Here is an 18,573-nt window from a genome sequence, read left to right as displayed (position 1 = left end):
CCTGCGCCCCCTCCCCTAACCGTCCACCCGCCCAGCCAGTTTTTCCTCTCCTCCCCTGGCGATCGCATCTACGTCTCTCACTATATTATTTTTCTCGCGCGCCGTCCGCTCCATGTCCCCTTCCTCCCCTAACAAGCAGCTACCCCACGACACCCGCGTGGCAGCAGCACCACCACCACCACCACCACCACCACCATAGCCGGGAAGCAAGGCAAAAAAGCTATATACTACCGCCGCTTCACTTCTTCGTACATCAAGAGCTTCTCCGTCGCAAAATTCTTCATCCGCGTGTGCGCCTGGTCTATGATCCTGTTGATGGCCTCGGTCTTGGCCTTTTCGGTCTTGGCCTCTTCGGTCTGCGGCTCCGCGTCGGGGCTGACCTTGAAGGCGCTCGAGATCATCCCCCGCGCGCGTTCCAGCGTCATGGAGTGCGTGTTCTCCAGCGGGGCCCCTTTCTGGTGGCGTAGGAAGCTTTGCTCGACGCGCTCCATCAGCGTCTTGATGTTCTTGTGGGTCAGCTGGAGCCCCTCCTGGTCGGCCAGCTCCTTCAGCACCTTGCGCAGGACCCGCACCCGTCCCGTCCCCGGCTCCCCCGGGTACATCTTCCCGGTCCGAGCCCACTCCTCGTCGCTCACCATCTCCACCACCCGGATGAAGTGCTTCCCCCGCCGCAGGATCAGCAGCTTTCCGTCTATCAGGAAGTTGCGCGTGTCTGTCGGGAACCAGTTCTTCACCGGCGTGAACATCAGCTCGCCGTACGACATGCCCTTGTTGGTCGCCGCCGGCTGCCCCGGCGCGCCCCCGACGTAGGCGGCCTGCTGCTTCGTCAGGCGGTGGCCTTCGGTAATGCTTTCGGCGAGGCCGGCGGCGTGCAGGATACGACTGATGGATTTGCCTAGAATGAGAGACTCGGGGAGCTGGATGTGGGCCTGGAAGGACGCCGCCTTTTCAGCCGAGGCCGGGCCTTCTGTCGGGTAGGATTCGGTATTGGGTTTTGTTACCGAGAATATCCCACGGTGCTCCAGTTGGGTTGACTGGGCGATTTCGGCGCTGTGAACCAGGCTAATTACGTCGAACGCGACAGCGTGATGGGCGACGCGCGCGGGGGGGTCCTTGACCTGTTTCTCCATTATCTCGGCGATCTGCTCCGAGGACTTGAAGGTAAACAGCTTCAGCAGACTCTCGATCTCGTCGTCCGGTTGCCGCATAAAATAGCCGTACAAGTCAAACGGGTTTGTCATGTAGGGGTCAAACCAAAGGGCGTTGCCGGCGGTCTTCCCAAACTTGTTGCCGGCAGCGTCGGTGAGGAGAGGTACGGTAAAGCCGACAGGATCGTGTAGGGCGTCTTTGGGGAACCGCTCATGTGGATCCGGCTCGTGGTCGCGGATGTACTTGAAGCACTCGATGCCAGTCACGATGTTCCCGTACTGGTCGGAGCCGCCGATCTGCATTTGTACGCCAGTCGATTTGAACATGTGCCACCAATCCCAGGCCTGCATCGTGGGGTATATGAACTCGGCCAGGGACATGCCGTCGCCCGATGCCAGCCTCTTCTTGACGGTATCACGCGACAACAGGGTGCTGACTCTCACCCCTCTAAACAAGTCGGCCACAATCTCGATGAGAGAAAGGGTGTTGTACCACTGGCTGTTGTTCAGCAGGGCGCGACTCCAAATCTTAGACTCCTTTTTGTAACCGTGAAGGTTGGCTAATACATCGATGTTTTGCCATATTCGCTTCAGCTGGTAGTGGATCTTGGTGATATTCATCGTAATGTCCGCTTTCGCCATCCTCGGGCGAGCCTTCAGAAGACCGGTAGGGTCGCCGATCTTGACGGTGGCGCCGCCGATGACAGAAACGGCGCGGTGGCCGTGCATGTACATCCAGAACAGGGGCATCAGCGGGAGGAGGTGGCCGATGTGAAGAGAGGGCGCGGTAGGGTCGATTCCGACGTAGGCGCCTATCCTCTTCAGTCTCATGAGCTCGCTGATCTGTTCTTCGGTGCCAGCGATTTGCTTGACATATCCACGCTCCTTAAGTAGGTTCCAGAGATGAGGCACTTCGCCCTTACGGATCAATTGGGCCTTGGCCGTCCAATCCTCCTCCATCTTCTTCCGGCGCGCCAGGACGGCCAACGTTATCGGTCTGGACTGCTGTCGCACCCTAGTTAGAGATCGCAGGCGGCACTGCCGGCAGAGAGCGACCGGCGTGCCATAGCCGCTAGGGACGGATGCTGACAGCATTTTCTTATTCGATTTGGGAGGAGGGAGAGGGCGAGGATGAGGGCGAGGGGTGACGGAGGAGGACGAGGTATCAACGCATCACCAGCCCCCAAGTAGGGAATCAGTAAGCTGCTCTATGTGATGCTTTCGTAGAAAGCGGTAAAAGCAGGCCGCGTATCTTCTCTGGTGGTCAGGCAGATAGAAGGACCGTGTGGCATGTCGAGGCGACACGGCAGGACGTAAGAAGCCCGAAGGCGAATAGAGAGAGACACACAGACCACGAGAGAGGGAGAGTGAGTGAGTGAGAAGTAGAGAGAGGAGATGTCGAGTGAGCAAGTAGAACGGCCTCCCTCTTTTCTCGATTTGACGATGTCTGGTTTGGACCCCTCCACCAAGAAAAAAAACCAGAGCGAAAAAGTTTCAGTGGAGCCCCCCGCCGTCTCCCTCCGTCATTATTCAATTGAGCGGAGCGAAGCCGATGCCTCGTAGATGCATACAGGACGGCAAAGGGAGATATGCATGTATCGAATATACATCGAGTAATGTACCCACGGACCCCACTCGCCTTACCTAAGCCGGCAACGACCTCAGGTACGTACCTCAAGCAGAAGCACAGGCTTTTTCCGGCCGGCCCAGCCAATCAGAACCGCCTTATTTCCTTCGCTCCCTCGGCAATGCCATTCGGTCCATCGATCGAATTTCATCATCCATCATTCCTCACTCATTCATCGCCAGCGCTCCCAATTCTTCTCTCTCCCTCTCCCTCTCCCTCTCTCTCTCCCTCTCCGAGTCCTACTCCCACCCCCGTCTCACTTCCCATCGACGAGCCTACACCAGGGACGCGATACGCGAACACTACCTCAGCGAAGCCCACGCCCCCGCCCCCGCCCCAATGGCCTCCATAATGCGCCCGACCCTCATCCGGCATACCCTCGCCGCATCAACCCGGCGAGCCGCCACCGCCCCCACGCTCTCGAGACACCAGCTGATCCGGCCAGCCCTTGCCAGCGAAAAGGCCCGCGTCGCGGCTTTCCACGCTTCCAGCCGGAGGAGCCTCCTGCCTCCGGGCCCACGTACGTCGCCGCAGATCGCCGCCAACTCCGCTACGCTTCCTCCTACTCCAATTGTCGAGGGTTGGCATGCTAACGCATCTCTTCGCGCTCCACACACACAGAGGTCATCAAGGGAACAGGTATGCACAACCCCCGAATCTGTGGATATGTGCGGTCCACCATACGGCGGGGGAAATAGCGGCGGAGACGGCTCCCCCGGGGCCGCTAGACGGATATATGAGAGACGGGATTCGGCATGTGGGAGGGAGAAAGAGACGGGAAAGGGAGGAGGCCGCGCGTAAAATGAGGCGGCAACGGTGGAGACCAAAAAGGAAAAGAAACCCAGCCCGCTAACCCCCGCGATCTGCACAGTCAACGACCCGGCACCGGTCCCCGAGACGAGCCCGAGCCACGGGTCCTACCACTGGACCTTCGAGCGCGTCGTGGCCGCGGGGATCATCCCGCTGACGGTCGCGCCCTTCGCGGGCGGCTCGCTGAACCCGGGCCTCGATGCGGTGCTGTGCTCGCTGCTGCTCGTGCACAGCCACCTCGGCTTCCAGGCCTTCGTCGTCGACTACGTCCCCAAGAAGCGCTACCCGGCCGCCCGCCGCTACACCATGTGGCTGCTCAACGCCGCCACCGCCCTCGTCGGCGTCGGCCTCTACGAGTTCGAGACCAACGACGTCGGCCTCACCGAGGCCGTCAAGCGCGTCTGGACCGCCAAGCCGTAAAGCCCCCCCTCGGGAGATGCCGAGACGGCCGCGGGGGTGTGAGGGGGGGACGGCCTGCGAGTTGATAAAAGCTAGAGGTGCTGCGGAGGCGCGCTGCGGGAGGACGCGAGTGGAGGGAGCGGGAAAGAGACTACGGAGACGGAACTGTTTGAGTACATGCCCTACGACGACGAAGTGACGCGGGTGGAGCACAACGACGAGCAGGTGTTGTGGCAGGTGGGGCGGGGAGGGAGGAGAGAAGAAGAAAAAAAGGGACGCGCACGCAGCACGACGAAGCTGCGTGGGAATAACATTCTCATCGCGCAGATGAGGCTCCCTCGCGTCGAGCCGTGTTGGGCCGACCGAGGCATACCAGCCGAGCGGCACCTCTCCGTCCGTGTATCTATCTACAATAAAGCTCCAATAAATCACCCCATGCAAAGATTACCTGTACATCGCTCCTCGCGGAGCGGGGGGCGGGGGAGGGATGATCCGCGTCCTCCGTTTCAGCAGACAAAACGCTTCCGGCGCCTGCTGCACCGAGACCCGAGCCGCCGGGATCAAAAAGGGGTTCGTCCCTTTCTCGGAGGCTTCTGCCGTCCGGAGATACGCCGTGGTACATACACGCGCGCATTCCTAGCCAGGGGGGGCAGACAGTGCGGTCGGCAGAGGCGCGCGGGCACACACATCTATTCCCTACACAACTCTCTCTATTACCGCTCTCTACTGCGCTCCGCCCCGCTCCCTCCCTCACTAGGTAGGTATAGAAAGGAGAGAGGGAGAGAGAGCTCCCCTCTCCTCCCCTCCCCTCACCGCCCCGCCTGCCCTTCGTCCGCAGCGTCCCTCTTGCCGAACCGGACGCCGAGCCCGCCGATGTCGCGGCGGAAGAACTTGCCGAAGTTCTTCAGGTTCTCGTTGATGGTGGCGGCGCTCTGGGCCGCGCCGCTGGTCCCGGCCCCAGCTCCGCCGGGTCCCCCCGCGCCGCCGCCGCCTTGCCCCGCCTCCTGCGCCTGCTGCAGCACGCCCGGCGTGCCCATGCGCTCGACGCCGTCGCGCGCCGCGTTGAGCAGCTTCTCGCCGAGCGCGGCGGCGTCGAAGCGGGCGGCCGCGCCCTGCGCCGCGGTCGACAGCGCCGCGCCGGGGTTCGCGGCGAGGCGGTCGAGCGCGACGAGGTTGAGGTTGAGGTTGTTGCCGGCGCCGGCGCCGCTGGCAGCGCCGCCGCCGCCGCCGAGCCCCGTCGCGTTCATGAGCGGCGTCAGCAGCGGGCTCTGCGCCGCGAGCCGCCCGCCGCCCGCCGACGCGCCCTCGCGGTGGATCGCGAACAGCTCCATCAGGTGCGCCTGGTCCTGCTTGCGCACGCCCTTGAGGTCGAGGATCTTGCGGAAGTTGGTGTCGGACCGGTCGCCGACGTGGATCAGGTACGCCTGCACGAGGCCCTCCGGCGGCGACGGCCGCACCTGCAGCGTCTTCAGCAGCGGGTCGATTCGCGTCATCGTCGCGTTGACCCGCTTGACGAAGCCGGCCGACGGCACGTGCGGCGTCGTCGCCGCCGTCGTCGTCGTCGCAGGGTTGTGGTGTGACAGCAGGTTCTCGAGAGACTTGGTGAGGACGTACTTGTCCAGCAGCATCTGCTCGGCGCCGACTTCGGATATGGGCCTGCACTGGACGATGTTAAGGATGTACGCGTTCGCGAGGTGTTCTACTAATTTATCGGCGAAGGCCCGAGCATACTGCTGCTTGGCGATGACCTCGAGAATCTCTTTTGCTTTCGCGTTGATGTGGCTAACTAGCTCGCCGACGTAGGAGCTCTGGTCGCCGACGCTCTCCATCCTGCTCCAGTTCGTATTCTTCATCTCCCTCCAGGCGCTTTCGCAATCCGCCTCGACCTTGTTCACAAGTGCGATGATCGCGGCGCTGGCAACACCCAGGAACGAGTCGGCTTGCGAGGATAGATCTACCTTGGCAACGAGCTCGCTATCGATGCGCTTCTTAATATTCTCCTCGAGCTGCTCCGTGTTGGCATGCCAGAAGTCTGCCGTGTTCAACACGAGCACGATGTCTTGCAGAGACACCCCCGTGTGCCCGGACCTTTGCAGGATCGTGAGCAGCACCTGTTGCGCGTACTCGTCCAAATACTTGGCCAACGTCTTCGCCAAGTCTAGCAGGCGGTCGCTCGTAGAGAGTTTCGCGCATTGGGATAGGGTAAGTTTATAAAAATGGAAGAGTTCGATAGCGGAGCTGATGACGGCCTGCGGCGAAAACTCCTCGTCGGCCGGAATTAATGGTTGGGTTTTGTATCTGGGCATCATAGCCGCCAACGCCCTGTCCTGGGATTCTACCCACAGGCTGAGGTAGGGTTCGAATGCGACCGAGATGGACCCGTTGAAGCTTTGTGTCCTCTCATCCGAGGAGCTCAGCGTATCGATGCTGGCTCTGGGCTCGTTTGCAAACCTGCGCTCGAGGGTTTGTTCAAAGTCCATCGTCTCTTGCAAACATCTCAGCAGGAGGTTAACATCAATCTTGGTGCCGTCCACCTTTCTCATGCTCTTTTCTAAGATGCCCTTGTAGTCATCTCTCGTGCCGTCGCAGAAGGCCATAGCCAGCGTCTCGCCAACCCTCCAGTGCGGTGGGAAAAGACCGGCATGCTCCTCCTCGTATCCCTTCACCGTCCGTTTAAACCAGGCGTACCGCCTGCCGATGTTATCTAGGCTTCCGGCCTCGTCGTTGCCCCTGAAAACCTGACGGTATTCCCTCAGTTCCGTATTGACATACCAAGTCACCAGCCTCGATCTCGCTGTTTCCCCGAGCGCATCCATGACGCCGCAAGCCTCTACCAGCGTTGCCTTCCTCGGCGCGACCTCCCCTTTTGCAAAGGCGATCTCGAAATCTTCGCACACCTGCTCCAGCAGCTCCCGCTGCAGCTCCCCGACGCCCCGGCTCAGCGTAGCAATCTGGTCGATACTCCGGTAGCTATTAAAGTGGCGCATGAGCTGCAACACTGCCTGGAGTAGGCTCGCACATTCCCTATACTGTCTCGTCTTGGCCAGGCCCCTGAGTTGCTCATATGCCGTAGTCAGCATCTGCAAGCGCTTCAGGGCGGTCATGGAGAGCGTCAGGTTCCGCTTCGTGCCATCTAGCCTCTTGATATCGGCGGTCATGGAGGTTATGTTCTGCTCAGTCTGGATAGCGCGGGAGCGCACCGTCTCGATCTTGCGGAAGAGACCGGCCAGCTCGGCCTGGGCGGATTGCATTCGTTCGAGGGAAGAATCGGGTCCATACGCCTGGGTCGTCTGCAGGCTCGAAATTTCGGCCGAGAGGTCATCGTGCCGGGACTGGAGGATAGAGGATACGTCGCTAATAGAGGACACGGTGGAAGGGTGGGAGAAGAGGAGGTTGAGGTGCTGGACAGGGTCGTAGTCGGCTGGTCCTCGTGTATTAGCTCACCGAACGTCTTCTCTTGGCCGGCAGCCTCGTATCGACGCGGACAGAGTTGGAGAGAGGGGGGAGGTAACTAACCCGCGTCCAAAGACGGTGGTTCGGCCATAAAACCGTTCATGGCGGGCAGCAAGGACGGATTCTATGCCGACGCATCCGGCTTTTCCAGGTTAGATTCCCAAACTTGTTCCCAAGCCTGCAAAGGCCCTTGTCATTGCGCCATCCGCCGCGTATTCTGCAGGTATGGATGGGTATGGCTTCGCGATGTCAAGCTAGTAGCTGGAGAGATACTGGATTTGTGTGTCGTGTGTTGTGGTATGGTACGGGTAGTATGGTGGTAAAAGGCAGAAGAGAGGGATAGGAATGCCCTGCCCGAGTACATACTCATAGGTAGGTAGGCATGTCGCTGCGCTGCCGCACGGTAAATCAATCACGTGTCTTTAATGCGCGTCCTTATCGATAGAGCTCACCTGGGGCTCTCACCTTCGCGACCATACCGATATTGCCCGGGTCTGCTACCTTTCCCCACCAGGAAGGAATCGGCAGCATCCGAACCAATAAACGACGGCAGCATCCCCTGCATTCCGGATACTACGTACGTAGTACGTACTGAGCCCACCTCACTTACCTAGGTGACTGAGTCTCTTCACCGGTTACGGTCAGTGGAATATAGGCATACCTATAGTATCTGCTAGGTGCTACGTAGGTAGGTAGGCTAGGTACCTAAGGTAGGAGGTAGGTATATATGGACGACGTTCCCTGTTACCTTTCCACCATAATCGACCCAAACCACGTATCTGTTTCGACTCCTCGTGCCCTCTCAGATTATCGAGATAGTGCGAAGTATCCGCATTCATATTCATGTTGCCTTCAGATATATAAACCGATTCCCCCGTCATTTCTCCCGTTCCGTTCAGCTTCGACAAAGTCCAACTACGACCACAACAACGGAGGCAGCCCAGAATCCCTTCCTCTCCCCTCTCCCCTAAACCAACCCGTAATCATGCAATCCGCACCACCGTATGAATGCATATATGCTCCTATCTATCCAACGGAATCCCCTGGCCCCCCATCGCGACGATGTTTCTGGTATCTTGGTATCAAAGAGCCTTGTGCCTGTTTATGATGATGGTATGATGATAAATGGGAAAGATGACCCCACCCTCCCAAAACCGATTCCAGGGAAAAGAAATGCGAGGATATAATCCAGACGAGAGGAGAATCGATGACATCTCAGCCTAACAACTCCCCGAGCGAGCGATGCAGATGCGTAGGTATAAAGAATGCCGCGTGAAGAAGATAAGGGAATGCTGAAAATAGATTGAACGACGCCAATAAATGCCACAAAGAAAAGACCACGCAATCTCAACTCCGTCCGTCCGTTCGTCGAGTGGTGAGAGTAGGTATGTAGTTTCGGAGGTGTTGGGAGCACGGCGTCACGAGCTGTGTAGCGCCCGGAACCCGGCCGCGATCAGACTACGAGACTTGTCCCGGGAGTCGGCGGGTCCGGTCCAGTAGAATAAACCCTAGGTTGGTCCGAACGGTGTCAGATAGATCACAGGCACGGAGGGCGTATCGGAAGCGGGAGCAGAGGGGCGCAAAAGAGGGGGCGAGTAGGTTCCGACGGCAGACATAACGGCAACGGCAAGAAGACGGGAGAAGGAGGAGAAGAAGCAGATGTGACAGAGAAGCGTGTTGCAGGGAGAGGGATGTAGGGAAGACTTACACCGAGCCCTTTCTGCTTGCAGAAGGTGGCCTTCATCTTGACGGTGTCGGGGTTGTCGTAGGTGACGAAGCCGCCGTCGCCGCCGACGCAGAACGCGGCGCCGACGCGGCGGTCGACGCCCTCCTTGGCGTTCTTGCGCGGCAGCGTGTTGTACTCGAAGGCGCCGTCCTCGCCGCCGGCGCCCTTGTGGCGGTGGCCGGGGCCGGTGACGCCGAGGAAGCTCCGGCCGTAGAGCGGGATGCCGAGCAGGATCTTGCGCGCGGGACAGCCGTGGCCGACGAGGTACGCGACGCCCGCCCCGCCCGACGCCTCTTCCTTGTGCATCGCGTACAGCTGCGCCTGGTGCCCGCTGCGGTGCGTCCACGGCCCGCAGAAGTCGTACGCCACCAGGTTCACGAAGTCGAGGTACGCCGCCGCCTGCGCCACGTCGATGTTCTGCAGCACCGCCCGCCCCGCCGGCAGCGCCGCCGTCACGAAGAACTGCTCCTCCGGCAGGTGGAGCCGCACGCTGGCCAGGAGCGCGACAAAGTCGGCGCCCTGCTGCGGATCCATCGGGTATTCCCAGTTGACTTTTGGCGGGGAGGGGACAAATTCACTCGTTAGCCAGAGGTGCTCTGGTAGATTCGCGGAAGCGCGGAACAGACGGGGACGTACACGGGTGTGGCAGGAGGAAGAGCGAGCAGGGGAGGAAGGGGGAGGCAAGGGGACGGGAGAGAGGAGGGAGAAGGGACGTCGTACTATCAATGCCATCGAGGCCGGATGCCTCCACCAGGCCTCGTGCCGATCGCGCGAAGTTATCTCGCAACAGGGTGTCGGAGGCGACTATCGGGAACGTCTCGCTCGACGTCCCGCCGCCGATGGACAGGGTGACCTGCAAATGCGGGTGCTTCTGCTTCAGGTGCATCAAGGACCCGAGGCCGCCCTGAACTCCGTCGCAGGGAGCTTGGGTATCTGCCCACTCGTCGCTTAGCTTTGGCCTAAACATCAGCATATTTTTTTTCTCTCCTCTTCGCTCTCCCGCGCACGCTGGATCCTTCAGGATGAAACTGTGTATCATGCAGCTGCGAGCAGCTAGCAGCAGAACACTAGCAGTCTAAGGCAAGCAGGCAACAACGAGAAGGATGGAAAGGGGAGAGACAGGGAGAGAAGGAGAATCTCCGAGACTCACAAACACGGATCCGTCCGCTGCCACATTGGCGAAGGCGTAGTAGACATGGTTCACGCAGGCGTAGTTCATCATCCCAGGCGTCGCGCCGGCGTATATCTTGTAGTTCGGGAAGTACACGGCGTTCGTAAACATGACGTTCGACGTGCTCGCGGTCTTGCGCCTTCGCGACGATGAAGCGATCATGTTGGCGGAGATAGGACCTAGACCTCGAACAACTAAGGCGAGGACGAAGGGGGGTAGTGGAAAGGCGAAGACGGAGAGGGAGCGGCGGTTACGATCGGCTGCGAGGGGGGCCCGGCACGGGAAGAAGATTAAAATACCGTCGAAGGGGAGGAGAGTATATAGGTGCGTGCGTGCGTGCGTGAGTATATGAGAGAATGCGGTCCGCCACAGTTCAAGGAGAGCAGGATAAGCCAATATATCTGACGGAGGAGTGCGAGTGCCCAAGATAGTACATGATGGAATCGCCTCCACGGTGTTATGGAGACGGCTCTCGGGAAGAGCGATGAAGTATTCTGGGCTCGAATTCGTTGTCTCAAGGACCACTATTGAAGCCCAACAAGACGACCAACCTTGTGTGCGAGATTCTTATATGGGAGTTGTCTCTTGGGGGGTTTTTTTTTTTTCCTTGGACGAGCTCCCAGACGCGGGAGCGGTGGAGAAGGGCGCAACATAGCCAAAAATTTTACCTCGAGGGACCATCCAGGTAGATATGTATTCGGATACCCTCACGGAGATCGTCCCCTAAACTAACCCTGCATGACATAATTGCGACGAGGGGGTGTGGTTGGTCTCGCGGAATACAGGGTCTGTCTATGGCCGGTTCGAGCGGAGATGGGCAAGACGGCACTGGACATTTGGCATGCTAGCAAGGCAGAGCGGGATTGGAAGGGGGGAAGGAAATTGGGTTTCTATCCTAGTCAGCTCGTGAGAGATCGCTCGCGAGGCAGACGAGGAGGGAGAGAGAGTTACATACGGCACAGCAAAAAGTTGCTAAGCCTAGTAGTAGCCGGCCGGCCAACGGACCCAGCCAGAGAGGAGAAAGAGGAGAGACAGGAAGAAGCGGTAGGGAGGGGTGGGAGCAGACGATAGGCATGGACCTGCGTGTTGCGGGCTGCCGCGTGGGGAGAAGGGGGTTAGCCTATCTTTGCCAGACTAACAACGGCGCAGGGTATAGTAATAAGGCCGTTTGGGTTTGGTGACCTGCCTCGATAGGGAGTCACCAGCCGCTCTCCGTCTGGAGCCTCTCGGGTTGGTGATGCCAGCGGGCCATCTGACAGAGGGCGGGGCTCTGGAAGATCGTGGTCGACAACGAGGGCAAGAAAGCTCCGGGGGCCACCCCCCTAGCTATTGTACGGTATATAGCCTGTCACACGTTCAACAGACAGTTGTACGTACGGCATCAAAATCAGACAAGCAACAAACGCGGTGCTCTCTCCTTGGTCCAAGTGAGCCGATCTTGACCTCTCTCGGCCATGGGAATGCTATCGGCCATCGTGCTGGAAAATGTGCCACGACATGCTAATTTGGGCTACGGGCAAGCCAATCTTTTACGAGCCAGATCCCGTTCTCGTCACTTTTCGCCTCCTGGCGGCTTTGAGTCGTCCGCTTAGAAATACTCCCACCCAATAAATCTGGCGGTCCATTCGGGAGGTGAGGGGGTGGAGGGAATCATCTCGCCCATTGGAGCGCGGGATGGATATGTACGGAAGGCTCTACAACGTAGTATGCAACGTTTAGGCGGCCTGGACGAGGATCGCTCAAGTACCGAGGTAAGAGGCTGGTCGATATATGGAGAAGAGTAGAGATGCTGTACATAGTGCGAAATCTGGCGAGACGGCCTGGCCGCCAAGGAGGCGAGAAAAAAAAAGAGAGCGTGGTTATGGAAGCGGATACGTAACCGTATAATACCAAGCCTGCCGCTGCATCGACTTGACCTGGTTTTCTTCTCTCGATCGTCAGTCGAGCAGAGACCGACAGGACCTGGGCGGACCGGGATGCCGAGATTTCACCAAACCCTGTCCCGGGTGGAAAAGACGTCCCAGTCACGGAGAAGAGCGGAAAAACGTATCATTTCAGGCGACGCTGCCCGAAGAGGGGGCGGGAAGAGAGAGGAGGGAACGAGACGGCTCGCCCTCGTGAGCTCATTTGCAGAGGTGAAACCTAGGAGCACTCTCCCCACGTCATCAATTGGGTCCAAGTCAGTCTGGCGAGAGGGGGACGGCTCTAATAAGTGGTGTTTTTAGTTCGTAGCCAGGGCCGCGCAGTGCATAATAGCCCGGGCTTGGAAGATGAAGACAAGGATGCTAATATGGTGTCAAGGACCCTCTCCCCCGTTCAGCCTCGTCGCGATCTCACCTCGCTAGACGTGCTGCAAGAAAACTTAGGCCCCGAGATTCGGATGGTGCAGAGGACACCACGAGAGAGAGGAAAAGAGGGGAGGGAGGGGGCCGAAGGGATCGTGAGTGAGAACTGCAGATATGTAGGACTTCCTCCCGCGCCACCCTCACAGGTAAGCAAGCAAGCTACATCGGTTGGCTTGGCTGATGGGGGGGAATGGGCCTGCTGCGAAGCTGGCGGCGACAAGTGCTAACGGCCCGGACACCTACAATCAAGGCTCGCTCCTATGCGAAGGGGGGTGTGAGGGCCCTTTGGACTTGCCTATTCCAGGTCGGTGCTCGCATTGGGTCGTGATGCTTGATGGCGACCCGATCGTGAGATGCCTTCCCTGTTTCCTCCGCTCGAAAACTTCGAGAAGGCCGCCCCGCTTCCTTCTAGGCTAGATGGCTAGCGAGACGGCTCGGGGTATCGGGCCCAGTTGGACTAGGTCGAGGAGCAACGTTGGTCCCCTGTCTTGGGCCTCATGAGATTATGGGAAGGGCCCTAATTGGCAACGACTAATATGCAGCAGCCCTCGTCTGCGGGAGGGGAGCTAGGTCGACTGTAAGTGATGGCAATGACGCATCTGGGGTACATAGGTAGATCCAGCTCGGCGCGACCGAGACGGCGACGAAGGTGTGCGTAGGTCGGTGCGTAGGCTGGTGCGTATATAGGCGCGTGTATAGGTAGGTATACTACGGAGATATAGATCACGCATCTGAAAGACTGCTGCGTGGCTCCCCGTCGATCTCGGCCGAGCGACGAGGGTTAGATTGGCTGCGGTAGAGGCGAGTGGATATCGAGTGGTCCTCGAGGGGAATAGTATAGCACCACACAGATCCTGTTAGTCAATGTTTTCCTGCGGAGTTTCATCTCAATTGCAAGGAGCACTCGAGATGCGCCTAAGAGGGCAAGCATCGGCGGGCACATGGAGCAATCCCTGGTCTGACCCGGGGGTAAGGAGAAAGGCTAGGCTATAGAAAGAAAAGAGAAGTAATAACGAGCCGGATAGGAATAAAAAGTGAGAATAATACCAGACGAAAAAGTGCCGTGGGGAAACTGGACTATGGGTCTCATGCCCTCGATGTCATCCGGCGGAAGAACATTACACCACGGTAGATCACCACCAGCCTCCCGTGGGTCCCTTCTGACTTCGGCGAGCAGGTTCCGAATCCACTTGGCAAATCGCAAATCCCTTGGCCGTATTCCCAGAACACCGGGATGTCTCAGCGCCACGCTAACTCACGAAAGCACCTGATGAATTGATGTGACAGGTCAGGTTCGTGGTCGAATCAAGCTTACCGCTAGCTCCATCGACGCTCACCGAGACGTCAGATGGGTGGTCAGTTCGCCGACGAGATGGATGTGCGGAGGGTGAGAGAGGAAGAGAGAAAATCAGGAGGGGAGGGAGGGAGGGAGAGTAACTCCAGTAGGCCGCCCTTTCAAGTCCAGTCAGTCCCTCGTCTCTCTTCATTTCCTTCGTCCTTCCCAAGCGGACAAACACGTGGATCCACTTGGATCGTCACCGCCGCGATAATTCGCTCGCCCGGACGAGACAAGCTTGACCTGGGCTGCGAGGTCGAGAATGGCCGAAGGATAGTGTTGGGAAGTCGGGAGCGAAGCCTAATCTCTTCCATGGCGGATTGTCCTCTCTCTCTCTGTCTCTCTCTCTGTCTCTCTCGCTCTCGCTCTCTCGCCCGCTACTCCCCCCCTCTGCCTCCGCTAACTCGAGACAGGATCATAATCATACTTGACGACCTTTTTGTAGACAGCCCAGACCGTAGTTAATGGGACATCGCAGTAGACGCCCGTGACATACCTACGGTGCAGCACGAACTATGCTACGTTGTGCACCTGGCCGATGTTCGCGTAGGCTCTGCAGCCTGCCTGTCAGTTGGGCTCGTTTCTTCTTTGGCTCCGTCTCTCCCTGGTTCGGCTTCTGCACATGGTGCTGCTGCGTGGCGTTAGTGTGTGACCACACGATATCCTACCCTACCCCTATTTAGATAGGTACAGAAAGTCTTGGCGGGGACGGCCCAGATGGGCCCTTGAGCACCACCCAAACTCGTGCTGTTGTGCGCCAGTATCTGCCTATTACCACATGGCAAGATGGATGTCCGGATAGATTGAGGAACAGGGTCATTCAGGTAGGCGAAGCCGCAACTGGCAACGGGGACGCCTTTGGCCCGAGGGCGACACCCTTGAGGGACACCATTGGCGCGACGACGACGACGGGTCGGCCGCCACTAGAAACAAGACGCACTAACCCAAGCGGCGACATGGCCACTGTTCCGGGCTCCCGTTCCTCCGTTGAGCCTCCACCCCCAAGTGCAGGATGTAACATTGGTCGAGCAGGAAAAAAAAGAGATGACTTAATAGTACCTAGGTGCCACGGTAATATGTGGCCTGTTGCCAGCACCTCTCTCTTTCGTCTCCAATATTCGTAGCCGAGTCCTCTCTTCCCGCGGATACGAGAATGAGCATAGGCGCAGAGCGATTCGACTCATACATACATATCGCGTGAACCTGGCCTATCCGCCGGGTTCCGCCAGCTGCAGCTGTACACAGCTCTTGTTCCAGATACAGGCAGGTTCGCATCACGCCGCATCGGCGGGTCTGGCAAGGCCTGGGTATTGTGAGTAGCATTGCAGATGAAGGGAGAGGGGAGGGGGGGGGGGCGAACGAAAAGCAGAGCATGGGAATTGGAGAAGCGTCGAGGTTCCAGGAAGAAGATATGTTCGCCTGCACCGGAACCTAGGTACGGTGCATGGCACCCCTTGTCTCATGCGCTGGATCGGAGTGGTTCCAACCACAATGTCTACCATGGGAAGCCGGAAAAAGAGAGAGAAAAAAAGAGATTCATCTGACTTCCCACCCCCGCTACCGTACTCATATCGGTGTACGTACACACATATCGAAATATCGTCGCGCTGTCTCCTTCTCGTTCACCTCTCCGTTTCTCCTCTCCTTGAGACGTGCGCGCGTGTGCGCGTATCTACAGATTGTACTCACAATAGCGTTCGCAGGGCCCCCCCTGTTAGCTGAGCCGCCACGCGCTGAGTGAGGCGGGTTAAGTGAGGTGACAACGGCCTACGGCTATCTGGGAGGGGTCGAACAAAATGTGATATGTGACGATCGTCGGGCAACCCACTCGAGACAATGTCGTCACCGCTGCCGAGGACCACCGAAGATCGACGCCCGGGCGTGAAGCCTCGACCGTCAGGTGCACCGCGTCGACGGGGGGGGGGGGGGCCTAGATGACGAGGGGCCTGGACGAGCAAGGACCCAGAGGCAGGCTGCCGGCGGAGCTGGTGTCGTGAATGCGCACGGCAAAATCAGAGCCTTGCTGGAATTGTCTGCCCACAATGACAACGGATTTGGGGAAAAGCAGGGCGCGCGCAGGCCGACTGTTCCGCCGTCCCACGCGGGCGACATCAGGTCGAGAAGTACGGGGCTCGCGGGATCGCTTCGAGGACCGGCTCCGCGCATTTAAGCGAGACTCACGCCAATCACGGCTTCAGCACGACAATGAACACGACCGAAATGGTGGTGTTTCGAACCCAGCCACGTTAACGCCCGAAACGACTTCTGACGGCCTCGACCTGTGTGGCGTCCTGCTGCCGATTCTCAATGGCAACTCGCGCGCTCGGCCGAAGGAGAACCGCCCAAAAATAGACAGATAGGTACGTCGAGTCTCGCTCCAGTAGGAAAGCCGGCGGGCCGGGGAACGGGGTTGCTGTCTACGTAGGTACCTAATTGTTAAGGCCTTGCTGCGATAGGGGAGACGGCCAACATTACTGGGCGAAGATTACGGCACTCGGCTGACCATCCTCGACAGCCATTCGTGCTTCTATTATAGGTATATCTCGCGAGCGCCGACCCGATGTATGAGACGATTGCTCGCCGCTCGGAGACACCTCGACCACACGGAGAGGGTCTGCAGGTTGTCATCGCAACCCTGTGGGACCCTTCTGGCAGGAATAGAGCGGCGCCAGCACGCCTCTCGGCTGGCATTCGCCGGCAGTTCTCCGAGACGCGGCGAATCACGACGGCGCGGCCGCTCCAGCCAAACGCCGCAATCTATTTAAATACAGGCGCCGTCGTGGCGTTCGGCCAACGGACGCCAGAACCCCTTGGGCGCAGCCGCGCAGCCCAACCCCGATCACGTACCTATAAGACGCGATAGGATCCCGACGCAGCGGGCCGCGGAGCCCACGCGAGGCCGGAGACATACCAACGAACGACAGCGGAAGGGGAGCATCCGGGATAATATTAGAAATCAGCTGCAGCAGCAAATACGTCGATACACATGGCTGGACGTCTTATAATACGGACCGAACGAACGAGACGCGCCACACGTGTGTGTGGACAGACACCCGATCGGACGATCTGAGGCGCGGCGCGCTCAGTCGGCGGCTCGGCCCCTCGGGACGCAATGTAGGTATGAACAGCGATGAAGTGATACGTTGCACGATCCTTGGTGACATATACCGACGTGTATTGACTCGAGGGTCTACCCCCCTCCTCATTGTAGTTGGTCGTATGACGAAGGAAGTCATCCCCATCTTTGACGACACGTCCGACGACCACCTTGTCTCGCGCCGTGCCTGGCGGCTACCGGCATGGCTACGACGGCGACAGCCTGGCCATTGCTGTCACCATCACCACAACCATGCTCGTCGGACTGAAGTGAACCAAACAACGGAGCTGCTTGGAGAGGGTGCCGAGGTGCCGAATGTAGCTTTTTAATATCCCCAAGAGGTCCATGTTGCTTACATGCCAGCGTTAGCGATAAAGAGGCACCGTCTCGTACCAACTAGTACTATGCACTGTTACGGACCGTAGGTATCAACCAGTCTACTAGAGCTCGCAGTATAATGCGATCCGTATAGCAAGCCGGGATGCGATACGACGTATCGTCTTAGGGCCACCTAATTTTCCCCTCCGTTTTCTTCTTCGCTCGACGAAGGGCGGCCCCAGAGGCGTGGGAGCGTGGAGATCGGATCGCCGATGGGCGCACGGGAGTAATTATAATCGTGGCCGAGATGAGCAGCCGGATTTGCGTAGGAGAGGCAAGGCAGCCAAGGGAACACGCGAGACACTGGCTCGGAGGTATTGGAGTAAACTGTCAGCTTCGAGGAAAATCCAACTTGCCTGTATCTTGAATATGGCTACTTCTTTTTCAACAGCACTGTGCTGTTCCCTCGGGAACCGCCCGTGCTAGACGATCCCTAACCTATCTACATGCCTATGACTCTGGTGTGAAAATACCGACTGCAGGTATTGACGTAGACGCAACCCCCGCATGAGAGAACTAGGAGGCCGAATGGACAGGGCAGCCTTACTTCATCCACGCTTCTAAGTCGCTATCGTCAAGAGAGAGGAGGCCTCGTAGGGCAAGCCTACAGCCCCTAATCCGGCTTGATCAATTTACACGCTCCAAAAGACATTCAGTCGCTGCTGGTGACAACATATGGAAAGAGCCCGCGGGTTCAGTTTCATTCCGGCGATTATCGGCCTACGATGGCGTGAAAAAAGAATAAAGCAACCGCGCGAGTCGCCGTCAATGCGGCGAGTTTTCAGATAAGTACGGACGAAGCCGCCAAATATCTCGTTGGCTTCGCGCGGCGGATAGTAACCGTAATCATCAACTCGTGGATGTTCATTGGTATAGCCAGTCCTAAAAACACGCACGCACTTCTACGATCCACCTCTCTCTCCTCTTCTCTTCTCTTCAGCGACGTCACCAAGAATTCCCCGTCGCTCGGCTCTCGTTATGTAGAGTGTCCGACGTAAGCAATCATCTACTTCGGGTGACATTGCGCCGTCGGATCAAAAGGCAAGAGAGTGCCGAGTCTAGGCGTGTAAGAGCTCTCCTGAG

The 18,573-nt window shown here is 58.4% G+C and overlaps 4 protein-coding genes across 4 annotated transcripts; 1 reads left to right on the top strand and 3 right to left on the bottom strand.

The window, feature by feature from the left end:
• Window positions 1-167: 167 nt before the first annotated feature.
• GGS23DRAFT_584933 (uncharacterized protein) lies at window positions 168-2,622 on the bottom strand. Its single transcript, XM_051517350.1, has one exon. The coding sequence runs from the start codon at window positions 2,241-2,243 to the stop codon at window positions 228-230; it is 2,016 nt and encodes a 671-aa protein (XP_051368263.1). The 5' UTR covers window positions 2,244-2,622; the 3' UTR covers window positions 168-227.
• Window positions 2,623-2,704: 82 nt separating this feature from the next.
• On the top strand, window positions 2,705-4,005 carry GGS23DRAFT_615935 (CybS-domain-containing protein; the record flags this gene model as incomplete). Its single annotated transcript, XM_051520745.1, has 3 exons — window positions 2,705-3,295; window positions 3,397-3,414; window positions 3,647-4,005. Exons 1-3 carry the CDS (start codon window positions 3,115-3,117, stop codon window positions 4,003-4,005), a joined length of 558 nt encoding a protein of 185 aa, XP_051368262.1. The 5' UTR covers window positions 2,705-3,114.
• A 788-nt stretch (window positions 4,006-4,793) lies between these two features.
• GGS23DRAFT_607417 (Vps53-like protein) lies at window positions 4,794-7,540 on the bottom strand (the record flags this gene model as incomplete). Its single annotated transcript, XM_051520049.1, has 2 exons — window positions 4,794-7,405; window positions 7,501-7,540. 2 exons carry the CDS (start codon window positions 7,538-7,540, stop codon window positions 4,794-4,796), a joined length of 2,652 nt encoding a protein of 883 aa, XP_051368261.1.
• A 1,160-nt stretch (window positions 7,541-8,700) lies between these two features.
• On the bottom strand, window positions 8,701-10,957 carry GGS23DRAFT_312764 (glycoside hydrolase family 18 protein). The gene is made up of 4 exons (XM_051512804.1): window positions 10,314-10,957; window positions 9,884-10,115; window positions 9,146-9,714; window positions 8,701-8,945 (listed from the first exon to the last, which is right to left on the bottom strand). The coding sequence occupies exons 1-4, from the start codon at window positions 10,494-10,496 to the stop codon at window positions 8,856-8,858; spliced, it is 1,074 nt and encodes a 357-aa protein (XP_051368260.1). The 5' UTR covers window positions 10,497-10,957; the 3' UTR covers window positions 8,701-8,855.
• Between the last annotated feature and the right edge of the window lie 7,616 nt (window positions 10,958-18,573).

Source organism: Durotheca rogersii (assembly GCF_024521655.1).
Source record: "Durotheca rogersii strain YMJ 92031201 chromosome Unknown GGS23scaffold_31, whole genome shotgun sequence".
Classification (NCBI taxonomy): Eukaryota; Fungi; Ascomycota; class Sordariomycetes; order Xylariales; family Xylariaceae; genus Durotheca; species Durotheca rogersii.
Note: the sequence above shows the minus strand (reverse complement) of the source record. Positions and strands in the feature narration are given on the sequence as shown.